Source organism: Lycium ferocissimum, chromosome 1 (genome assembly GCF_029784015.1).
Source record: "Lycium ferocissimum isolate CSIRO_LF1 chromosome 1, AGI_CSIRO_Lferr_CH_V1, whole genome shotgun sequence".
NCBI lineage: Eukaryota > Viridiplantae > Streptophyta > Magnoliopsida > Solanales > Solanaceae > Lycium > Lycium ferocissimum.
Genome location: NC_081342.1, coordinates 69,491,899 through 69,511,735, shown reverse-complemented (window position 1 = coordinate 69,511,735; position 19,837 = coordinate 69,491,899). Strand labels below are relative to the sequence as shown.

The 19,837-nt window shown below is 34.3% G+C and overlaps 1 protein-coding gene across 1 annotated transcript; it reads right to left on the bottom strand.

The window, feature by feature from the left end:
- Positions 1-646: 646 nt before the first annotated feature.
- On the bottom strand, positions 647-8,782 carry LOC132058854 (protein phosphatase 2C 29-like). The gene is made up of 4 exons (XM_059451228.1): positions 6,259-8,782; positions 4,066-4,179; positions 3,054-3,318; positions 647-1,207 (listed from the first exon to the last, which is right to left on the bottom strand). Exons 1-4 carry the CDS (start codon positions 8,053-8,055, stop codon positions 1,083-1,085), a joined length of 2,301 nt encoding a protein of 766 aa, XP_059307211.1. The 5' UTR covers positions 8,056-8,782; the 3' UTR covers positions 647-1,082.
- Positions 8,783-19,837: the final 11,055 nt, after the last annotated feature.

Sequence of the window (19,837 nt, the reverse complement as noted above, 5' to 3'; positions counted from 1 at the left end):
GTTAAAGTTTGAAACTCATATCAGAAAGAATTGTCACGTGTTTGGCTCATAAAAAGGAATCAAAACCCGCACGTAAGGTGTGCTATAAAGTAAGTAAAAGTATGTTTCTCTAATAACTTAAACTTTTAAATGAGATGGACACACACTTCAACAAAACTAAATTGCCTTGTGTGAAATTCCAATTACTATGCTGGCCATGGAATTACTATGTTGGCCAAAGTGTTGTCTCATCTGGGTTTCTTTTTGATGGTATTAAAGGGGCGTGTGTGCGTGGGGCAAGAAATGAAGATACTTGGAGAGCTGCCAATTTGATTGTGTTCATTAGATAGTTGAAAGTAATGAGCAAAATTAGGACACCTAAGTTGAGTAAGTAGGAGCAATCAAAGGCTGCTGCAACAGCAAAGTTGACATAGCTATAATTGCTAAACTTCGAAATTTTCATCTTCCCAAGATACTATTATTGGTAGATACTTACATTCGGTGTTTTATACCAAACCGAACAATTTAATCTTGACAGTTAAAATTTTAAGTGAATACATCACTTAATCATTGTCCATGCACTAACAACATGTAGCTTGCATATTGGTTTGGTGTGACCACCGCATGCAAGTAATTTTTTACCGTATCTATCCAGGAGATACTGCAATCAGCACAAAAAGATATTGTGTACCTTTCCATTTACCACTTCAGTAAGAGGACTTTTTACACAAGGGCTCAACAAGAATTCTCTCTGTAAACCACATTGGTGGACATCCACTTCCAAAATACAGATTGATCCCCTATAGATTACAAATCACGTGTTTGGCTCTAAAAGGGGAGATAAGATGGGAGCAAAAAAAAAAAAAAAGAAAGAACTTGAATGAATGAAAAGATCTACTGTGCAAAAATCTAAGAAACTGAACGAAAAGATCCTTTTTTTTTTTTTTTTTTCCTAGGAACAGTTCTGAGTAAATCCCGACTACAAAACTTCTACTTTCACGAGCGTTGCTGTATATCTAGCACTAGTTTTGGCTGTTGTCAAGGGTATATAACCGGAGCAAGAGATCAAAATTGCTGCATCACTATACATGGAGAAGGAAAACTCATAGGTATTTCCCAGACGATTTCCAAATTCTTCCTTCGAGAGATACCACCATAACGGTAACATCATCATGATACTTCCTACGATCTCCTTGGGGAATGTCCAGCAATTCACGTAAATCCATTCCTGCAGATAAAAATTAACATTCAGTTAAAAACATGTAGTTTTTGCATGCCCTTAACCGAAACATGTCATTTAAAGAGGCCAGCATAGATAAACAAGAAACCAATGATTTTGTTACAAGAAACCAATGATTTTGTTATCGTAACTTGCCTAAACTACGAAAGAGACCCAAAATGAACTGGTAGAGAAACAAGAAAGTGATATGGAGAACAATGAAATCATTCGGAGTGGCTTAAGTAACTTCCCAATTATTAAGAGATCTCAGCCCAGCAGCACTAAAACTATTATTCTGATTTACATCTACCTTGATCTTTGGGGAAGATACAAACTTATAATTGGAAATCCACCTACTTTAACATCAGTAGTTTATTTCTACTTCATCGTTAAGATTACAAGTTTAACCTTTTATTGTCATTAACTTTTTTGAAGGGCAAATCTTAACAGTCAAATAATTGTTGTTTGCTAGAGAAATAAACTAGCAGTGGTGAAATTATTTTATAGCAACAATTGTAGGTGACATTTGAGAAGGATAATTACATGATCGTTCAAGCGATCAATGTTCTTTTAAGCACAGAAATTTTCAATTAATACAGCAACAAATATTCAGAATAATGAAATGGGCCAGACTAGATACAAAGAATTCATACACGGCACTATCTCTAATTTGGGATTTAGACATAGTTGATTCACATAAAGCTTCAGCTTTTAAGAGAAGGAAACTGCTAGCTGATTCGTCAGCTTCTAGATGTTCGGGTAGATCAGTTGGGAATCTCATGCCACATCTTCTAGAAAGAGAAAATTGGCAACTGATCTTGCCCTCTTCAGCAAGAAGGTTATAATCAAGTTCTTGATAATGTTTTTTCAATTTCTACACTTTAGTGATACCCCTGATCCAACAAGTGATCCAAAGAACTAAGTGCCAAAACAATACATAGTTACAAATACTCTAATCACTATATCAGGAGACCTGGTCTATAGGAAAGAGCCTGTCTACCTCACAAAGGTAGGGGTAAGGTCTACGCACATCCTACCCTCCCCAGAACCCACTTGTGGGATTACACTGTGTATGTTGTTGTTGTTGTTGCTGTTGTTTGTACTATATAAGGGAGACAATTACCAAGGCCTTACATGGACTTTTTCATTTGGGATATACTTCGCTGCAATATTTGGTTGATAAGATGAGCTTGGGACCTTTCTTCCCGGGGAAGGGATGGGTCATGTTACAAATTTAATGCAGTCATTTACCAAATTACCTCCCCGAAAGAATAACAGACTAATAACCTGTTTGGCCAAGCATCTGGGAAACCAAAAGTGCTTATTTTAGAAAATTGAGGTGTTTGGACAAACTTTTGGGGAAAAAATAAGTGTTTTTGAGTAGTGGCAGAAGCTAAACAAAGCAGGCTTTCGCCACCCCCCCCCCCCCCTCCCCGAAGCACTTTTGGAACATTGGTCTAGCACAAAGTACTGCTCTAATATTGTCAAAAGTGTCTTTCAAACTAATTAGCCAAACACAAACTGCTACTTTCCAAAGTACTTGATTAAAAAACATTTTTCAAAATAAGCAGATTCAAAATCACGGCCAAAAATGCTATAAGTTGGCTCCAATCCGGTCATCAATCTAGTACTAAGCAGCATGAAGCAATTGTATGTTAATTGTCCCACAGAATCAGAATGGCTCCAATTTAGTTGTTCCCACCTAATACAAATTTGATCTAAATAAAAGAAAGATTACAACGAGTCAGCAAAACTAAATGTAATTTTCCCAGAAAAAACTCAGGGTGAGCAGCCAAAATCAACAGTAACTTTATACCCTTAACTCCCCACAGAAAGACTAAGAAAGAAAGTATACCAGCTTTCTTGGCTGCACGGAATAAGAGCTCCTCAATGAGATGCTGAGCCGGATCTCCATCAGGAAATTTCTCCATGAAATTCTCAACAAGACAAACAACCTCCTGATTGGTCAAGTATTGGTACAAGCCGTCAGATGAGAGCACCAAAAACTGATCCCTAGGACACAGTCTATGATGTCGCATCGAAGGTGTACAAGATAGGTAAGGAGCATCCCCAATGTACTCATTCCGAAACATTTCTAGCAATGCATCATTCAATTTAGGCTGCATATATCACATCTCAAAATATTAGACTGACTGGCAACAAGCATGTCAAAACAAAATATAAATCTACAATACACATGCAAAGAGGAGGAGGAAATGATAAAATGGTCCCTCATGTTTGAGTGTAGGTTCAATAGTCCTTTAAGTATGCACTTAACAGTTTTGGTCCTTTAAGTTTGCCAAAAATTAACACATTTAGTCTCCATCAAATATTTACTGAACTTTGTCTGTTAGATTGGACGTCGAACTATGGAAAACAAATTAGTGGAAACATACATTAGAGATACAATTTATATAGTTTCTACTATTTTTAATTTATTTCTAGAGTTTGGTGTAGCTTTTTGAGGTGTAATTTCTGTTATTTTTTTTATCTTTTTAGTGTCTAGTGTAGTTTTTTGTTTTGCATATTTTAGGATTTGATGGGACTTCCCATTTGTGTTTAGAGTTAAATCTTCTTTTCCACTGTTTCTGTCAAATATGAAAAACAGAGTTCGATAAATACTGTGTGGAGACTGAACATGTTAGCTTTTGGCAAAACCTATTGGACCAAAATTAATTAAGTGCATACTTAAGGGACTATTCCAAACCTACCCTCAAACATAAAGGACTATTTTTGTCATTTTCTACAAAGAACTACAGCAACTATTTAAAGCATGATGCCGTCCAAAAAAATATATGTTAGGAAAACTTTGCATGTTCACAGTAACTTTGCGGACGAGGATGGAGAAAGAAAAGCAAATGATGTACCCTTTTAAGGAAGCCCGCTCCAAAAGCACGAGTGACCTTTAGACGGCCTTTCACTCTATCATTAACAATACAGTTGCTGTCATCTGGGTGTTCATTCTTAATTCTAGTAACTTCCTGGAAATTGTAACAAGAAACAAACTGTCTAAGAACCTGATTAAATAAAATACAAACACGGAGAAATTTTACAAGCAATAGACAATTAAATAAGTTACAAGTTTCACAATGAAAGGTAAGATTAAAGAGAAACTCAACGTCATCACATGCATTGGTCAAAGTCAAACATGCTTTAACAACAATTTTTTTATTTTTGAAATGGTAACATGGTTTTTAACAATAATAAAAGTTTTAACTCGGTAGAACCAATCCGGACGTCCTTTTCTATCATTCACAAGGAACTAGAGTTGTAAAAAAGGAAAAGCACAGAAAAATGTGAAACCCTGTCGGTGCTTTAAGCGCAAGGCACAACTAAAGTGTGGGCCCTAACAAAGAAAGAAGCAAAGAAGAAAAAACTGAAAAAAGGTATATGCAAGAAAGAATAACTGCAAACACAAGCAATAACTCTTTGGACAAAAGAATTGAATACATATAATTAAGCAAAATATATGAAGTCAAAATAACGTCCATCAAATTCAAAAATCAGTTTTAGCTTTCTGATTTAGATGGAAGGGCGTTGTTTTTAACTTTTATCGTCTAATATTTTATACTAAATTTCTAACTTATTCCAATTCACTAGTAAATACTTGCTTTCTCAATTTATGTGATGCTCTTTCCTTTTTAGTCTATCCCAAAAAGAATGATACCTCTCTATATTTACAAACAATTTAATTCTAAATTTTCGTTTTACCCTTAATGAGATGATTCTTGTCACAAATATATCTATGGCTTGTTTAGACCACAAGTTCTGAAAGTCTTTGTTTCTTTCTAAACTATGCTCTCAAACGTAACTGCTTTGTAATGTAAGCTCAGGATAGCGATCAAGAAAAGAAAGAGCTTCACATAAATTGGGATAGAGAGAGTATAACTTATCTATCTGCGGGTCAGAAGGGAAAGAAATTGACTAGGAAGATCAACTCTAAACTATGCTCTCAAACGTAACCGCTTAAATCAACATAAACTTGCGCACATGTTGCTTCGAAGTACAACTTCTCTCAAACAATAACATATGTGCAAATGCACAGATAAAATTCTAAAGCCATTTTGTAATGGGTACTCCCAACTTATGTGAAGGTGTTTGATTGGGCACGGAGTTTAAGGAAGAAAGAAAGACTTTTGAAGCTTGTGGTTTAAAATAAACCATAGATATTTGTGTGGCTAAATCATCTCATTAAGGGTAAAATGGACATTTTAAAGTTAAATTGTTATTAAATATAGAAAGGTATATTTTTTTGGGATTGACTAAAAGGGAAAGAGTGTCAGGGGGAGTATTTTGCACCTATAGGTCTCAATTAAGAAGGCCCAACAAACACAAGACACATAAACCTTCCCGTAAATGTTACAAGACAATGAAGATACGCTACACATCTGTTTTACTTCTTTTACTTATCCAGTTCATCCTTTTCCTAGAACTTTTTTCTTTCCCTTTGTGTTTTGGCTTGGTTTTACAGGAGCACTAAACCTGATGCATTGCCTCCTTGTTCAAGGAGAAAAATGAGAAGATTCATAAGAGGGAATGTCTAGTTGAACACTCACTACAATAAGACATTCATATGAAAATGAACAACTCCTCTGGCAGAAAAAAACTTGGTATAACTTTTTTTTTTTTTTTTTTTTTTTTTTGGAAAAAAAAACTTGGTATAACTTAACAATAGACAAGTGCATCCTTTCATCACTTTATCATGATAGGAGTTGCCGATTCATCCCAATAGACGAGGTTTCTAACAACTCTCTGTAATAACTAATACGTGGATAAGGAAAAAGGAAAAAGGAAAAAAGAAGCCATTCACTTCGCATTAAAAAATTTATCATATTCATTTGCGCTCATTTTCACCTTCTTCATTTTCTAAAGTTGCATTAATTTGAAAAAGGAAATTAATTGATTAATCAATTTGAAGCTTTTTAACTCCTACTAAGCAAAATATAAATTGAGTACTTAGAAGAATGTAATAATTCTTGCTCAATTATCAAACTTCAAACACGGAATGAAGCACAATAAACAACCAATTGACAAAAAATAAAGAAACCAAGGACTCTTACTTCTTCAATGCTAGTGCTGTGATCAGTAGACAATTGCAAGGCAGCCAGCTTAGCATCTTGAATGGGTGTATCATTCATCACCTTATTTTCCTCATCACCAACAACTCCGGATTCTTCAACAATACCCTCAACAGCCAACTCAGCATTACCTAGACCTTTTGAGTCTGAACTAGAACTAACCTCCTGGGGCTCGTACTGTGCCACAATAGCACGACTATCTCCCACATTCATTACATACACATCCTCGTCTCTCATCAAAGCAACCAACAAACAAGAACCCATCAATGCAAGCTCAGGATACCGATCAAGAACTTTATCGGTCATATCCAGGTATGCGAGCTCAGTGAATTCGAGTGCTCTTGACATTGCTCTCAAAACTAACTCATGATCAACGGGACCCACCTTACGCCTCCGTTCACTTCTATTAGTATTCCTTTCCTCTACTCTAGTCTCCCCTACTTCTTCAACTTTCTCTTTAGCTTGCAATCCGAATCTCCATGGAAATGACCTCTTACTACTCTCTTTATGCTTATTAATTAACAATCCGTGTTTCAACTTCGACAACAGCAACGACCTCCTATTAACTGCTGAACCTGCACTATTTACGCTTAACGCATCGTCTACCGAAAATGCAAATCTATCTGAACCCGAAAGATCAAGACCTTCCTCTGTTTCAGCTTCCGCTAAAAATTCCCATAATCTTTTCCTCCTAACCGATATTTCCCCCGATTGAAACGTCACCTTCTTTTCCGACCCTTTATCTATCTGTTCCAAATTAACCTCATTTTCACCTTCTTTTGGTTCCTTCGAGTCCTCATTTTCTGCTACTTGGTTACTAGTTTCTTCACTATCCCAAAACAAACCTTCTAATTCTCTGTACATTGCTTTGTACAGATTACTCATTAAAAATTCAGGTGCATCTGGTCCATTAAATCCGTCGTAAATTCCAACGAAAAGCCACCCATGTTCTTCCGATACGACTACATGCACTCGATCCTCACCCGCTTTTCCCAATGCCCATTGTACATTTGTATTATCAATTCCTTCTGAATCACGAGTACAATTTCCCGCGGCCGTGGTAATTTCCTTGTTTCCGGTGAAGTTTCTCACCGGAACAACCCACGGCCGCTTCTTCTCCGCGAAATTCCGGTAAAACGCCTTCCTAAACCCTGAAATGCCCGAAATACTCTTAATGCGCTTATGTCTTCTCTTTTTTACATAAACCCCACTTAATGGAGCAGAGAAGGGAACTTGCCCTTCTCCGCTCCCAGCGCGGCCGCCCCCTAGGTGGGCGGCCGGGTCTAACGGTCCAGACAGAGCACCACGCTCTATCGGACCGGACATGAAAAACGCTCTTTCCATTGGACCGGACGGTTCACCTAAACCGCCCGAACCGCCACGTGGCACCGGTTGAAGTGGTAAAGCACTAAATGATGATGTACTTTCAAAACCACTAACAACACTACCACTACCAGTGTCATCATTGTAAATATTAACAGTTCTTGGAGTGGAAGAGTTTGCACTTACCGAAGCACCTGAAATAGCTCTAAACCCGGTTTCACCCGACCCGGTACCCGGTTTGACCCGACCCGGACCCGTTTCATCGAACCTGAGTGAATGCGTGGGTGAAATAAAGCGATCAGAGTTAGTAGGAGAGCTAATAATAAACCGGTTTGATGACCTTACATAACAAAATGAATGACCAAGTGTTTCATCAAGCGGTTCAGTTAAATTTAATTCCGGTTCAGCCCGGTTCACACCCGGGTTAAAACATGGAAATGAAAACCCACTTCCCATTACATTTAGTTCATTTCATACCCACCCACCCACCCCTCTAACACTACCCTTACTATATATAGATACACAATTCTATCTCTATATATAGAAAAAAAAAAAACAGTAGGTTTGCTTGAGGAGGGTAAAGGGTGTCTAATTGTATGAGTTTCTTGGTTTTTTTTTTTTTTTTTTTTTTTTTTGCGATAAATTATAGAGAGAGAAACAACTATATTTATTATAGAGATATACAATTATATCTCTATAGTTGTGTGAAAATGGTGAAAAAGGGAAACTGGGTTTGTTTAATGAAGTGAAAGGGTGTGTAGTTGTTTGAGTTTCTTGGGTTTTTTTGTTGTGAGAGAAAATGATATATTATAGAGAGAGAAACAACTATACATATATAGAGATATATCTATCTATCTATCTCTATAACAATGAAAAGGGGAAACTGGGTTTGCTTAATGAATTGAAAGGGTACTTAAATGTTTGAGTTTCTTGGTTTTTTTTTTTTTTTTTTTTTTGTTGTGAGAGAAAGTGGAGATATGTAGAGAGAGAAACAACTATACATATACATATATGTATGTAGATGGAGAGAGAGAGACAGAGAGAGAAAATGGAGTAGTTTTTTGTAATGTTTTTGCGGGCTGATGAAGTTTTTTTTTAAAAAAAAAAAGAATGAAAAGAAAAAGAAAAGGAAATGAAGAAGAATGAAACAGTAGAGAAGAAAGAAAGAAGACTACTGTAAATTTCTTGATTTTTGTAGAGAGAGAAAGTGACGCTGATATAAAGATAAACAAAAATGTACTAGTAGTATTACTCAACTTTTTTTTTTTTTTTTTTTTTTGGGTTTTTTCAACAGGTATTGGATAGTAATTTATTAAAATCCCGACTAATTTGAATTAATGCAGTAAGTGACATTGATATATTGAGAAATGAAAATGTACTATATCCGTGAACTTTTTTTTTTTTTTTGTTTCTCATCCGATGTTTGATATTCATGTTTAGGTCCTGATTAACTTGTATTGGCGCGGGCAATTGGCGCGAATGCCCTTCAAATGTGCTGGTCTTTAATTTTTGCCCCCATAATGCGTGGTCTTTAATATTTGCCCTTTTAAGCTAAAAGATAATAAGAAAAAGACTTTACTACCCCTACCCATAACATATAAAAATGCAAAGTACGTAACGAACCCCAAACATCCAATTAACCCTATCCATCATTTCAACAACAAACCTTTCAATCGTTCCATCGTTCCAACATTTCACCGGAGAAATCTCCATTGATTTCTTCGCTACAACATCGAAAAAAAGATAAAATACATAATATATAGCGTTTCAATTGAATGTAATTCAACTTAATTTGATGCTTTATTAAGTTTAGATTTGTTAATATTTGAAAATAACAACAAATCATCTTCTATGAACTAAACAAGCGATATGCGGTTGAGATTCACATTGCGAATCATAATTTTACTCAACAACATAGAATTGATCAAATTTATTGCTTTGTTCGATTTTGATTAGTTTATACGTTCCATTTGATTAGTATACAATGCTCAATGACTTAGACTTGAAATTATAGTAACTTCAGTTGACAAAAAATAATCAGGCAAAGTTCTGAACAAGTATACCGGAGGAGGCAAAAGTTTACTTTACAAAAGAATAAAGTATGCTGTTAGAGGCAACTTTCATTTTCATAAGTAAAATAAAGAAAATACACAAGTGTTAAGAATTAGACAAGTATGCTGGAGGAGGCAGAAGTTTATATTAGAAAAGAACAAAGTATGCTGTTAGAGGCAAACTTTTATTTTTATGAGCAAAACAAAAATTTACGCAAGTGTTAAGAACTAGAAAAGTATGCTTAGGAGGAGGGCGAAGTTTACTTTACAAAAGAACAAAGTATGCTATTAAAGGTAACTTTCATTTTCATAAGTAAAATAAAAAAAAAATACACAAGTGTTAAGAATTAGACAAGTATGCGGAGGAGAGCGAGAAGTTTACATTAGAAAAGAACAAAGTATCTTTGTTAGAGGCAAACTTTCATTTTATGAGCAAAACAAAAATTTACGCAAGTGTTAAGAACTAGAAAAATATGCCGAGGAGGCGAAGTTTACTTTACAAAAGAACAAAGTATCTTTTAGAGGCAACTTTCATTTTCATAAGTAAAATAAAAAAAAATACACAAGTGTTAAGAATTAGACAAGTATCACACGGAGGAGCGGAAGTTTACATTAGAAAAGAACAAAGTATCTTGTTAGAGGCAAACTTTCATTTTTATGAGCAAAACAAAAATTTACGCAAGTGTTAAGAACTAGAAAAGTATGCTTAGGAGGAGCGGAAGTTCACTTTACATAAGAACAAAGTATGCTGTTAGAGGCAACTTTCATTTTCATAAGTAAAATAAAAAAAATACACAAGTGTTAAGAATTAGACAAGTCTACGGGGGGCGGAAGTTCACTTTACAAAATTACAAAGTATGCCGTGAGAGGCAAACTTTCATTTTTCATAACCAAAACAAAATATTATTAACAAACAACACCAATAACACATAAGATTGCATAAAAATCAAAATTATTAACAAGACAATACCAAAAAATCAAGACACACATAAATTAACTTAATTCATGAAGTTATGTCGAACAAGCATAACTTTATGCCGAATCGGCATAACTTCAGTTTCAAAAATCATAAACTCTGCCGGACCCGGCATATGTTGCCTCAGACAAAAACATTCTTCAAAAAATCAGATTATTAAACAAAAACAGCAGTAACAACATAAAAAGCTGTTAGAGGCAAACTTTCATTTTTATGAGCAAAACAAAAATTTACGCAAGTGTTAAGAACTAGAAAAGTATGCCGGAGGAGGCAGAAGTTTACTTTACAAAAGAACAAAGTATGCTATTAAAGGCAACTTTCATTTTCATAAGTAAAATAAAAAAAAATACACAAGTGTTAAGAATTAGACAAGTATCTTGGAGGAGGCGAAGTTTACATTAGAAAAGAACAAAGTATCTTCATTAGAGGCAAACTTTCATTTTTATGAGCAAAACAAAAATTTACGCAAGTGTTAAGAACTAGAAAAATATGCCGGAGGAGCGAGAAGTTTACTTTACAAAAGAACAAAGTATCTTTGTTAGAGGCAACTTTCATTTTCATAAGTAAAATAAAAAAAAAAAATACACAAGTGTTAAGAATTAGACAAGTATGCTTGAGGAGGCGGTTTACATTAGAAAAGAACAAAGTATGCTGTTAGAGGCAAACTTTCATTTTTATGAGCAAAACAAAAATTTACGCAAGTGTTAAGAACTAGAAAAGTATGCCGGAGGAGGCAGAAGTTCACTTTACAAAAGAACAAAGTATGCTGTTAGAGGCAACTTTCATTTTCATAAGCAAAATAAAAAAATACACAAGTGTTAAGAATTAGACAAGTCTGCCGGAGGGCGAAGTTCACTTTACAAAATTACAAAGTATGCCGTGAGAGGCAAACTTTCATTTTTCATAACCAAAACAAAATATTATTAACAAACAACACCAATAACACATAAGATTGCATAAAAATCAAAATTATTAACAAGACAATACCAAAAAATCAAGACACACATAAATTAACTTAATTCATGAAGTTATGTCAGAACAAGCATAACTTTATGCCGGAACCGGCATAACTTCAGTTTCAAAAATCATAAACTCTGCCGAATCCGGCATATGTTGCCTCAGACAAAAACATTCTTCAAAAAATTAGATTATTAAATAAAAACAGCAGTAACAACATAAAAAGCTGTTCACAGGCAAAACTTCAAAGATTCAACAAAGAGAAAACCAAAACGCATATCAAAATCAGCTAAAATATATTATGACATTCATAATACGATATTCAAAAAATCAAAATATATACATGGGAACGAAACTAAAGTTGAAAAATCGTAGAGACACTATAACAAAACACTATAATTTTAAATAAAAAAGGATCAATTAAATATAAAAAATGACGAAGACAAAGATATCAATTCAACAAACAACAATTTAACATAAAAACAAATATTGAAACGAGCAAAAGATCCAAATTCGTACCTAAGTTTTAGAACGGATGAGATAGACACAAAAAAGAGAGGAAAGAAGCAAAAAAAAGAAAAGAAAAGAGCAAATGACGAAATAGAAAGAGTTTTAATGGGGTAAGGGTAATTTCGTCAAAAAACTTTCATTAAACAGGCGGCAAGGGCAAAAATTAAAGAAGACATAAATGAGGGTCAAAATATAAAGACCAGCCCAAAAAAAGGGCACTCCGTGCAAAAAAATGTATTGGCGCTGCTTTTCTATTGGACTGGGTCCCTAACTAATTCGAATTTACGTATTGTAAGGCCTATAAAAGAAGAAGCGCTCCCTACAAAACAAAACAAAACAAAAATAATATCCCAAAATTTAAAACTAAAACCTCTAATTAAGGATGGTGTAATAAAATTGAACTTTCATCTGAATGAGTTTATAGTACTATCATTTGGGTTCATATTGTCTTTTAAGACTTTTACCTATCTCTTACGAGAAGTATTTAGAAGATCATAAAAGTGTATGTTTAAAAATATTATTTATTTCTTTAATATTGCGTTAAATAAAAAGGATAGCTCAATGCACTAAGCTCCCGCTATGTGTTGGGTTCGGAGAAGGCTGGATTACTATGTAGTCTTACCCTGCGTTTCTATAAGAGGTTATTTTCACAACTCAAACTCGTGACCTCCCACATGGCAGCAACTTTACCAGTTACGCCAAGACTTCCCTTAAATATTGCATTACCTAAACTCCACTAATTGAGAAGTATGGGTAAATTTGAAAAAAGGAATTAGTAAAATATTTTGAGTAATTCAATTTGTCAAAACAATTAATATTTGAGTCAGCACGAAGTTATTTGTATTCATACAATATGAATGTTTTCTAATATACTTATCTGAGGACAATCCTAGTATTACAATAATCTCCGTGAGATTGAGTCTAAGTCATATACAACGGACATCATAAGAGTCACAATTGATCTCAAATATTATTAACATAAAAGGATTATCATAATCTACGGTTAAAATAACTAAATCGTGATAATTGTTTAAATGTTAAGTCCGAAGGGAACAAAAAAACTACACAAAATTCATAAATTTGAACTAAACTAGCTTGAAATTAAAATAGTTGTGTTTGAGGGGAGGGAGAAAAATATTGCCGGTTTTTTTCCACTTCAATTGTTCGGCATTCAAAATTTATTGGCTCGGTTAATTTGAAGTCTCATTAGATACACGTATTACAAAATAAAATGATCTTTATCAAAAGAGCATGAACTCGAGATGTTTAGTTAATGGTAAAAATAATATTGACCATCCGATCATATCTCAATAATAGCTTTTGTTATTATATTCAGAGGTAGAGCCATAATTTGAAGTTTGTGAGTTCGTCTACACCTATAAGCATGGTCGGAGCTAAGGTACCGCAAGAGGTTCATCCTCTTGTCGATATATTTCATTGTATATACAAGAAAAATATTTTTTTATGCATATATAACAGATGTTAAATTTTCTTGTCTTATTATATTTTTACTTATATATTGTCCGTAAGTAATACTCAACATTTGCCCTAATTGCGTCGGGGAAGAAAAGAAAATGCGACGCTATTGATGGAATTTGAACTCATTCTTCAAGGTTAAAGACTAAAAAAAACATTTTCTTTTAATGGACAATTTTGGGTCTAAAGATATAGTAGAGTGTTTGTTAGTTTTTTAAAGAGAGAAAGGAGTAGGAGGCGTAGGGTCAACGTGGTGGGAATCGAGGGCATATTTTGTCTTTATGGGTTGCTTTTGTCTTTATCATTGTTTTTGGGTTACTGCGTCTGACTATTTATTTTTGTTTTTTACACCCACCAAAAGGTCAAGCCTAGGTTGAAATTATCACCACTAGGATTTGTACTCTTTCCACACTCTCTTATGACCCTTTTACCCCCCAATTTTTTTTTTTTTAAAATGATGATGATAATAATATAATAATAATAATAATAACAATAGAATTCAGATTCAAGTCGTGTGATCGTGCTAGGATAATGCAACTCTTTAGGAGTTGCTCTGCAATCGCTCATGACGCCGCGAAACTCGTAGAAGTTGATAGGTTAGTCCGCACCGATTGTACTCTAATTACGCACTGTTAATAAATTTGATGGGGTTGGTTGTTGGAGGCTAAGAGGTGTGGTTGTGGTGGGGTGGGGGTTTGGAGGTGGTTGGTCGGGGTCAGAAGGCAAGGAGTGGGGGTTTGGAGGTGGTTGGTCGGGGTCAGAAGGCAAGGAGTGGATGTTGGGGTTTGGGACGAAACAATTATAAATCAAGCTTGTTTTTTCTACTTCCATAAGGAAAATCATTTTCCTGAGAAAATTAAAAACATTTTTCTCCCTCCCAAAAACACCAGTAGTGTCTCTCCTTTCTCTCTTTTTCTTTTTTCGAGTGTGTTGACTATCAAGGGAAAATTAGCAAACCTATGAATGCTACATAAGATATGTATCCTTAATCATTTGGCAATACCCTAGATTTTTCTTTTGACAAATCTAAGAAAATTACTGTATTTAGAAGTCAACTTTATGTACTATTTTTTATGGTGCATGAAATTTTAGTCCATAGCATGCAGTAGGAAAACTTGTACCAATTTGGATATGGACAAATTTGGTCACGGGCAAAGAAAAAATAATAGAGAACTTCTTAAATTTCAACATACTTGACTATAATTTCAAAGTATATGGTAAGTGTTCATCAAAGTATTTATTTTTTGTCTTGAGATTCACAATATACACAATGCCAAGCAAGTAAAAGCAAGAAAAGATCAGTTATATAAATCTAACTGCTCGTGTCGCTCCATTTAAATTATCTCAATTAAATTAACTAATTATGTTGGCTATCATCCAACTAACTAATTTATATCATGTGATAAATACTTTAGATTAGCTAATTTGATTATAATTTTTAAGTGTTTGATCCTGAGTATAAACACCCAAATTATGTAGTGGCACATTAAAGATCTATATTGTTATTTAATTAAGGTCCTTTATTCATTGCAAGAGATGAATATTAGTATTATTTTAGTGAAAGAGAAAAGCCAAAGGTCTTATTTAAAGGGTATTTATTTCTTTTAATTAAAAAACAAAATAAAAACCTCGTAATCCTTTTTGAGACAAATAATATTTTATATAATCTTTGATAGTGAAAGCCGACAAAGTTTGAAAAAAAAAGGATAATATTTCGGCTGGTTGGAATATTGTGTCCATTAGTGTATCAGTTGGTCAACGAACTGATGAAATAGTCTAATATTGTGGAGTCCATGTCGATTGATCATTATTTTATTGCACAGTATAATTGTTTGTTCAATTGATTCCCTCTTGAAATATTGCGAAGATTTATATTTATTATTATAAAGTGACTAATTTTATGTTGATTGTCGAAATTGCTGCATTTCTCCTCCTCTATCCGAGTCCGGGACCAGTAATGTGAACAAGCTCGTACGAGCAGAAAAATATAAATAACTTCTATTAACAATAACAACATATCCAGTGAAATCTCACAATATGGGGTCTGGAAGGGGTAAAGTGTACGCAGACCTTCCCTCTATTTTAGCCTCAGCTCAAGAGAAAGCTTGACAAAAAGGTTAGATAAGGACAAGCAAATCAAAGCAGTATGAAAATGAAAATAACGAGAGTGAAAAAGCTATGATAAAGCATTCTGGAAAAAAAAGGCAGTAGCTACTACATATAAATACGATAAAAAACATGATATAGCATTATGAAAAAGGCAGTAACTACAATCGATATACAAATGAATACGCTAATCGACGTACAAGAAATAACAGAAAGTAACAGAAATCGAAGGACAAGAAACTATACGAGTAATAGTACGACTACTACTATGAACCTACTAAGGAAGGCAACGCACGACTACCTACTGCCCTTCTACCCTAATTTGTGTCCTCCATAGCCTCCTATCTAAGATCATGTACTCGGTAAGCTGTACCTTCGCCATGTCCTGTCTAATCACCCCTCCCCAATACTTCTTCGCCCTACCTCTACCTCTCATCAAACCGTCCATAGCAACATCTCACACCTCCGCACTGGGGCATCCGTTCATCTCCTCTACACATGTCAGAACCATCTCAGCCTCGTTTCTTGCATCTTATTCTCCACCGAGACCTCTCCCACTTTGTCCCAGATATCATCATTTCTAATCCTATCTCTTCTAGTATGCCCACACATCCATCGCAACAACCTCATCCTCACTTTTTTCTCAAGGAGAATTTTAAAATTTTGCAGCAAAAACGACACTTTACACTTGTGTAATCACATTTTTCAATTAACACCCGCATGACCAACAGTTTTTAAAGTTTATTCAACAATAATAGGTTACCTTTCTAATTTAATTGTCGCTACTCAAATTGTACAAACTTAGTACTGTAACCTCGACTTAAGCACAACAACAAATCGAGTTTGTCAACGAGAAATTAAATTGACTTACGATTTTCGTATTCGAAAAAAAATGAACTCAAAAAAGTCACATAAAGACAATCTAATTTTTTTTTTTTTTTTTACAAATTGTATACAAAGTGGGATATACCGTGTAAGGAAGGAATTGGCTAAATGGTGAAGCACATTGTATGAGAATTGACATATATATGGAACTCCATTAAATTTGGGGTTTGAAATCTATGATTAATTAATCAAAAGAAAGTAAAAAGACTATTTGAATTTAATCATAAAAGGCTCATAATCTTTTGATATGAATGATTGAGGCAATGAGGAGTTAGTTTTGTAGTCTATTAAATGCAGGACATAGTTAAGTAAACTAGCAGTTGAGAATTTGAGTAGGTAACATTTGGGTCCTACTAATATTAACTGAAGTAGTTGAAATATATACGGAGCATAGCATTAAGGAAGAGGGTTTGAATTTTTGGATGGAAATTGGAACAATGTTTTCTTAATTAATGTAGTTCAATGAGTCGTTTGATTCATGGAATAAGGATTAATAATTTCAGAATTTTTTGTTTTGTTGAGAATTATTGTGTCCGTGTAAGCTTGTGCGCACCTCAATTAATTTTACATTGTACTTGCTACCTCCTACCAGCAGAAGTACCTCATGGGATGAGAATCATAAGGTTCAAAATCAGACTTGAACAAATTTGAAGAAATCACCTCGTGAGTTGCGAACCACGGGTCTCAGATTCAAATCCCAACAGAAACAAAATAAAACACGAGATTACTTTATCCGCATTTGGTTGAACTTTTTAATTCATGGATTAGCAATCTCAGAATAAATTATACCACAAATGTGGTATTCTATTTATACCACCTTCGATGCGGAATAACAATCTCAGAATTACTTATTCCAAGATAAAACAGCAAAAAGACCAAGATGCCCCAGACTCTTCTCAACAATAACAACATCATACCTGGTGAGATTCCACAAATAAGGTCTGGAGAGAGTGGAGTGTTACATAGACCTTACCCCTACCTTAGTAGAGTAGAGGGGTTTAGACATTAGACCTTACCCCTACCATAGTAGAGTAGAGGGGTTGTTTTCAATAGACCCTTGACTCAAGGAGAGCGTTTTTCAAAACATGTATGAGGAATATATAGAGTAAAAAACTATGATGAAAATATCGAAGAAAAGGAAAGTAATGACAAGAAAATAGTAAAGATAGTCAAAGTAAAGGAACCCCAGAAAAGGGAGAAAATCGCTCGACTACTTCCTAACCTTCTATCCTAATCCTCGACCTCTATGCTCTTCTATTTAGGGTCATGTCCTCAGTGAGCTGAAGATGTGTCATGTCTCGTCTAAACACTTCTCTCCAGTACTTCCTCAGTCTACATCTACCTCTATGTAGACCTATCACTATCAACCTCTTGCACCTCCTCACTGGGCATCTGTGCTTCTCCTCTTCACATGCCTGAACTGTCCAACATCACTTTCTGTATCTTGTCCACTGGGGGGCACTCCCATCTTGAGCATTCCTAATCTTGTCTCATAGTATGCCCACATGTCCATCTAAGCATCCTCATTATCGCTACTTTCATCTTGTGGAGTTGTGAGTCCTTTACTGGCCAACACTCTGCCCCATACAACATTGTCGGTCTAACAACTACTCTATAAAACTTACCTTTAAGTCTTGGTGATACCTTCTTATCATATAGGACCCGCTTCAGTACGAAGTATGACATCATCGTCAATCTCCCCATTTCCTTAGATTATTGACCCAAGATACTTGAAGCTTCGTCTCTTGAGGAGGACTTGTGCATCAATCCTCACTTCCACGTCTAGATGTTTAGATGTTAAAAATGTATCAATCCTCATTTTGAATATGTTTAACTGGGTTCCAATTATACAATATCTTTAATAAACAATGAATCAATATTCAAATTTACGCGATTAAGTTAGGTGTGTTGGTCCTCGAACTGCAAATCTCATACAGTAACTTTTTTTAAATGTAATGGACTAATGGAGTAGTGGCACACTCGAATAACAGTTTATAGTAGAATAATTATGTTGCAATTCCAAATTAGTTAAGGCCGTTTCTATGAATCATAATTAGCTATTTCGTTGTATATCAATTTTAAAATGATATTTGCTTAATTTAAATGTAATCTAATCACAATCGGCATACATTATTATGAGCAATTAGAGACTGGAGTTAGTGGCAGAACCATAACTAATGTAAGGAGCTCGACTGAATCCTTTTCATTAAAAAATCGTAATGCACAAATAGAGTATTTTTTTTTTTTTATTGCAAATCTAAAAAGTTAAATTTCCTTATTAAAATTCTTGGCTCATTCCACACTTACTGAATTAAAATTAGGGAGTAAGGATATTCTACAATTCAAAATGGGATCAATATTCAAGATTTATTTATTAGTTTTCGAAGTTCTTGATTTTATTATTAATATTTTGGGTTGGGTTGGTGAAGCATTGTTGAGAGTTGAGAGAACGTGGTTGACTATGGCTTTTTTTGTGGTTACGTGCCGTCAAAGAGTGGCAGTGCAACTACCACTGAAAACCCATTTGCTCAAGCCTAATCATAGGGTTTGACATAAATTTGAATTATGTGTTAATTTCACCATTTGCTGGAGGAAATGATTCGACATAACTCTCTACAATTTATATAGAAGAAAATGATCTTGTAAAAATCTATTTTGTTTTATGTAGATTTGTTAGGTGTAAAAATAAAAATCTCTCAAATTATTTATCGTGATTACTAAAAATAGTAGTCTCAAATTATTTGTCATTTTAGGAGTTCAAGGCACAATTAATTATTTTTTCCCATTTTACTCGTAGTAGAATTTTGTTATTAATGGAGATGACACATAAATAGAACAAAAATTCGATGAAGAGAGATTATAATTTAGACATAAATAAGAGTAAAGTTAATCAAATGCCCCTCCTAATTAATATTTCTTAAGGAGCGTGTGAAATAAAAAAGTGACAAATAATTTGAGACGGAGGAAGTACATTACATATGAAATGTCAAACAATTGTTTAGTCGACTATAATTTGTTTAATCATTTAAATATCTTGTATTATAAGAATCGTGACGTAAAGTACCTTTTGTATTATCTCTAACAATGTGAATTCTATGTCAAAACTTTAAGAATCATCTTTCTTCGATTTTATATCGAAATTAAATTATTTAATTGGCATTCTCATTATCACATCACTCTTTGGGATGAAGTATTAAATTTAAGGAATATTAGTACAAATATTCTATTTTCTTTTTAAAAAAAAACAAGTGGAAGTCTTTGGGCGGTCTAGTGGTGT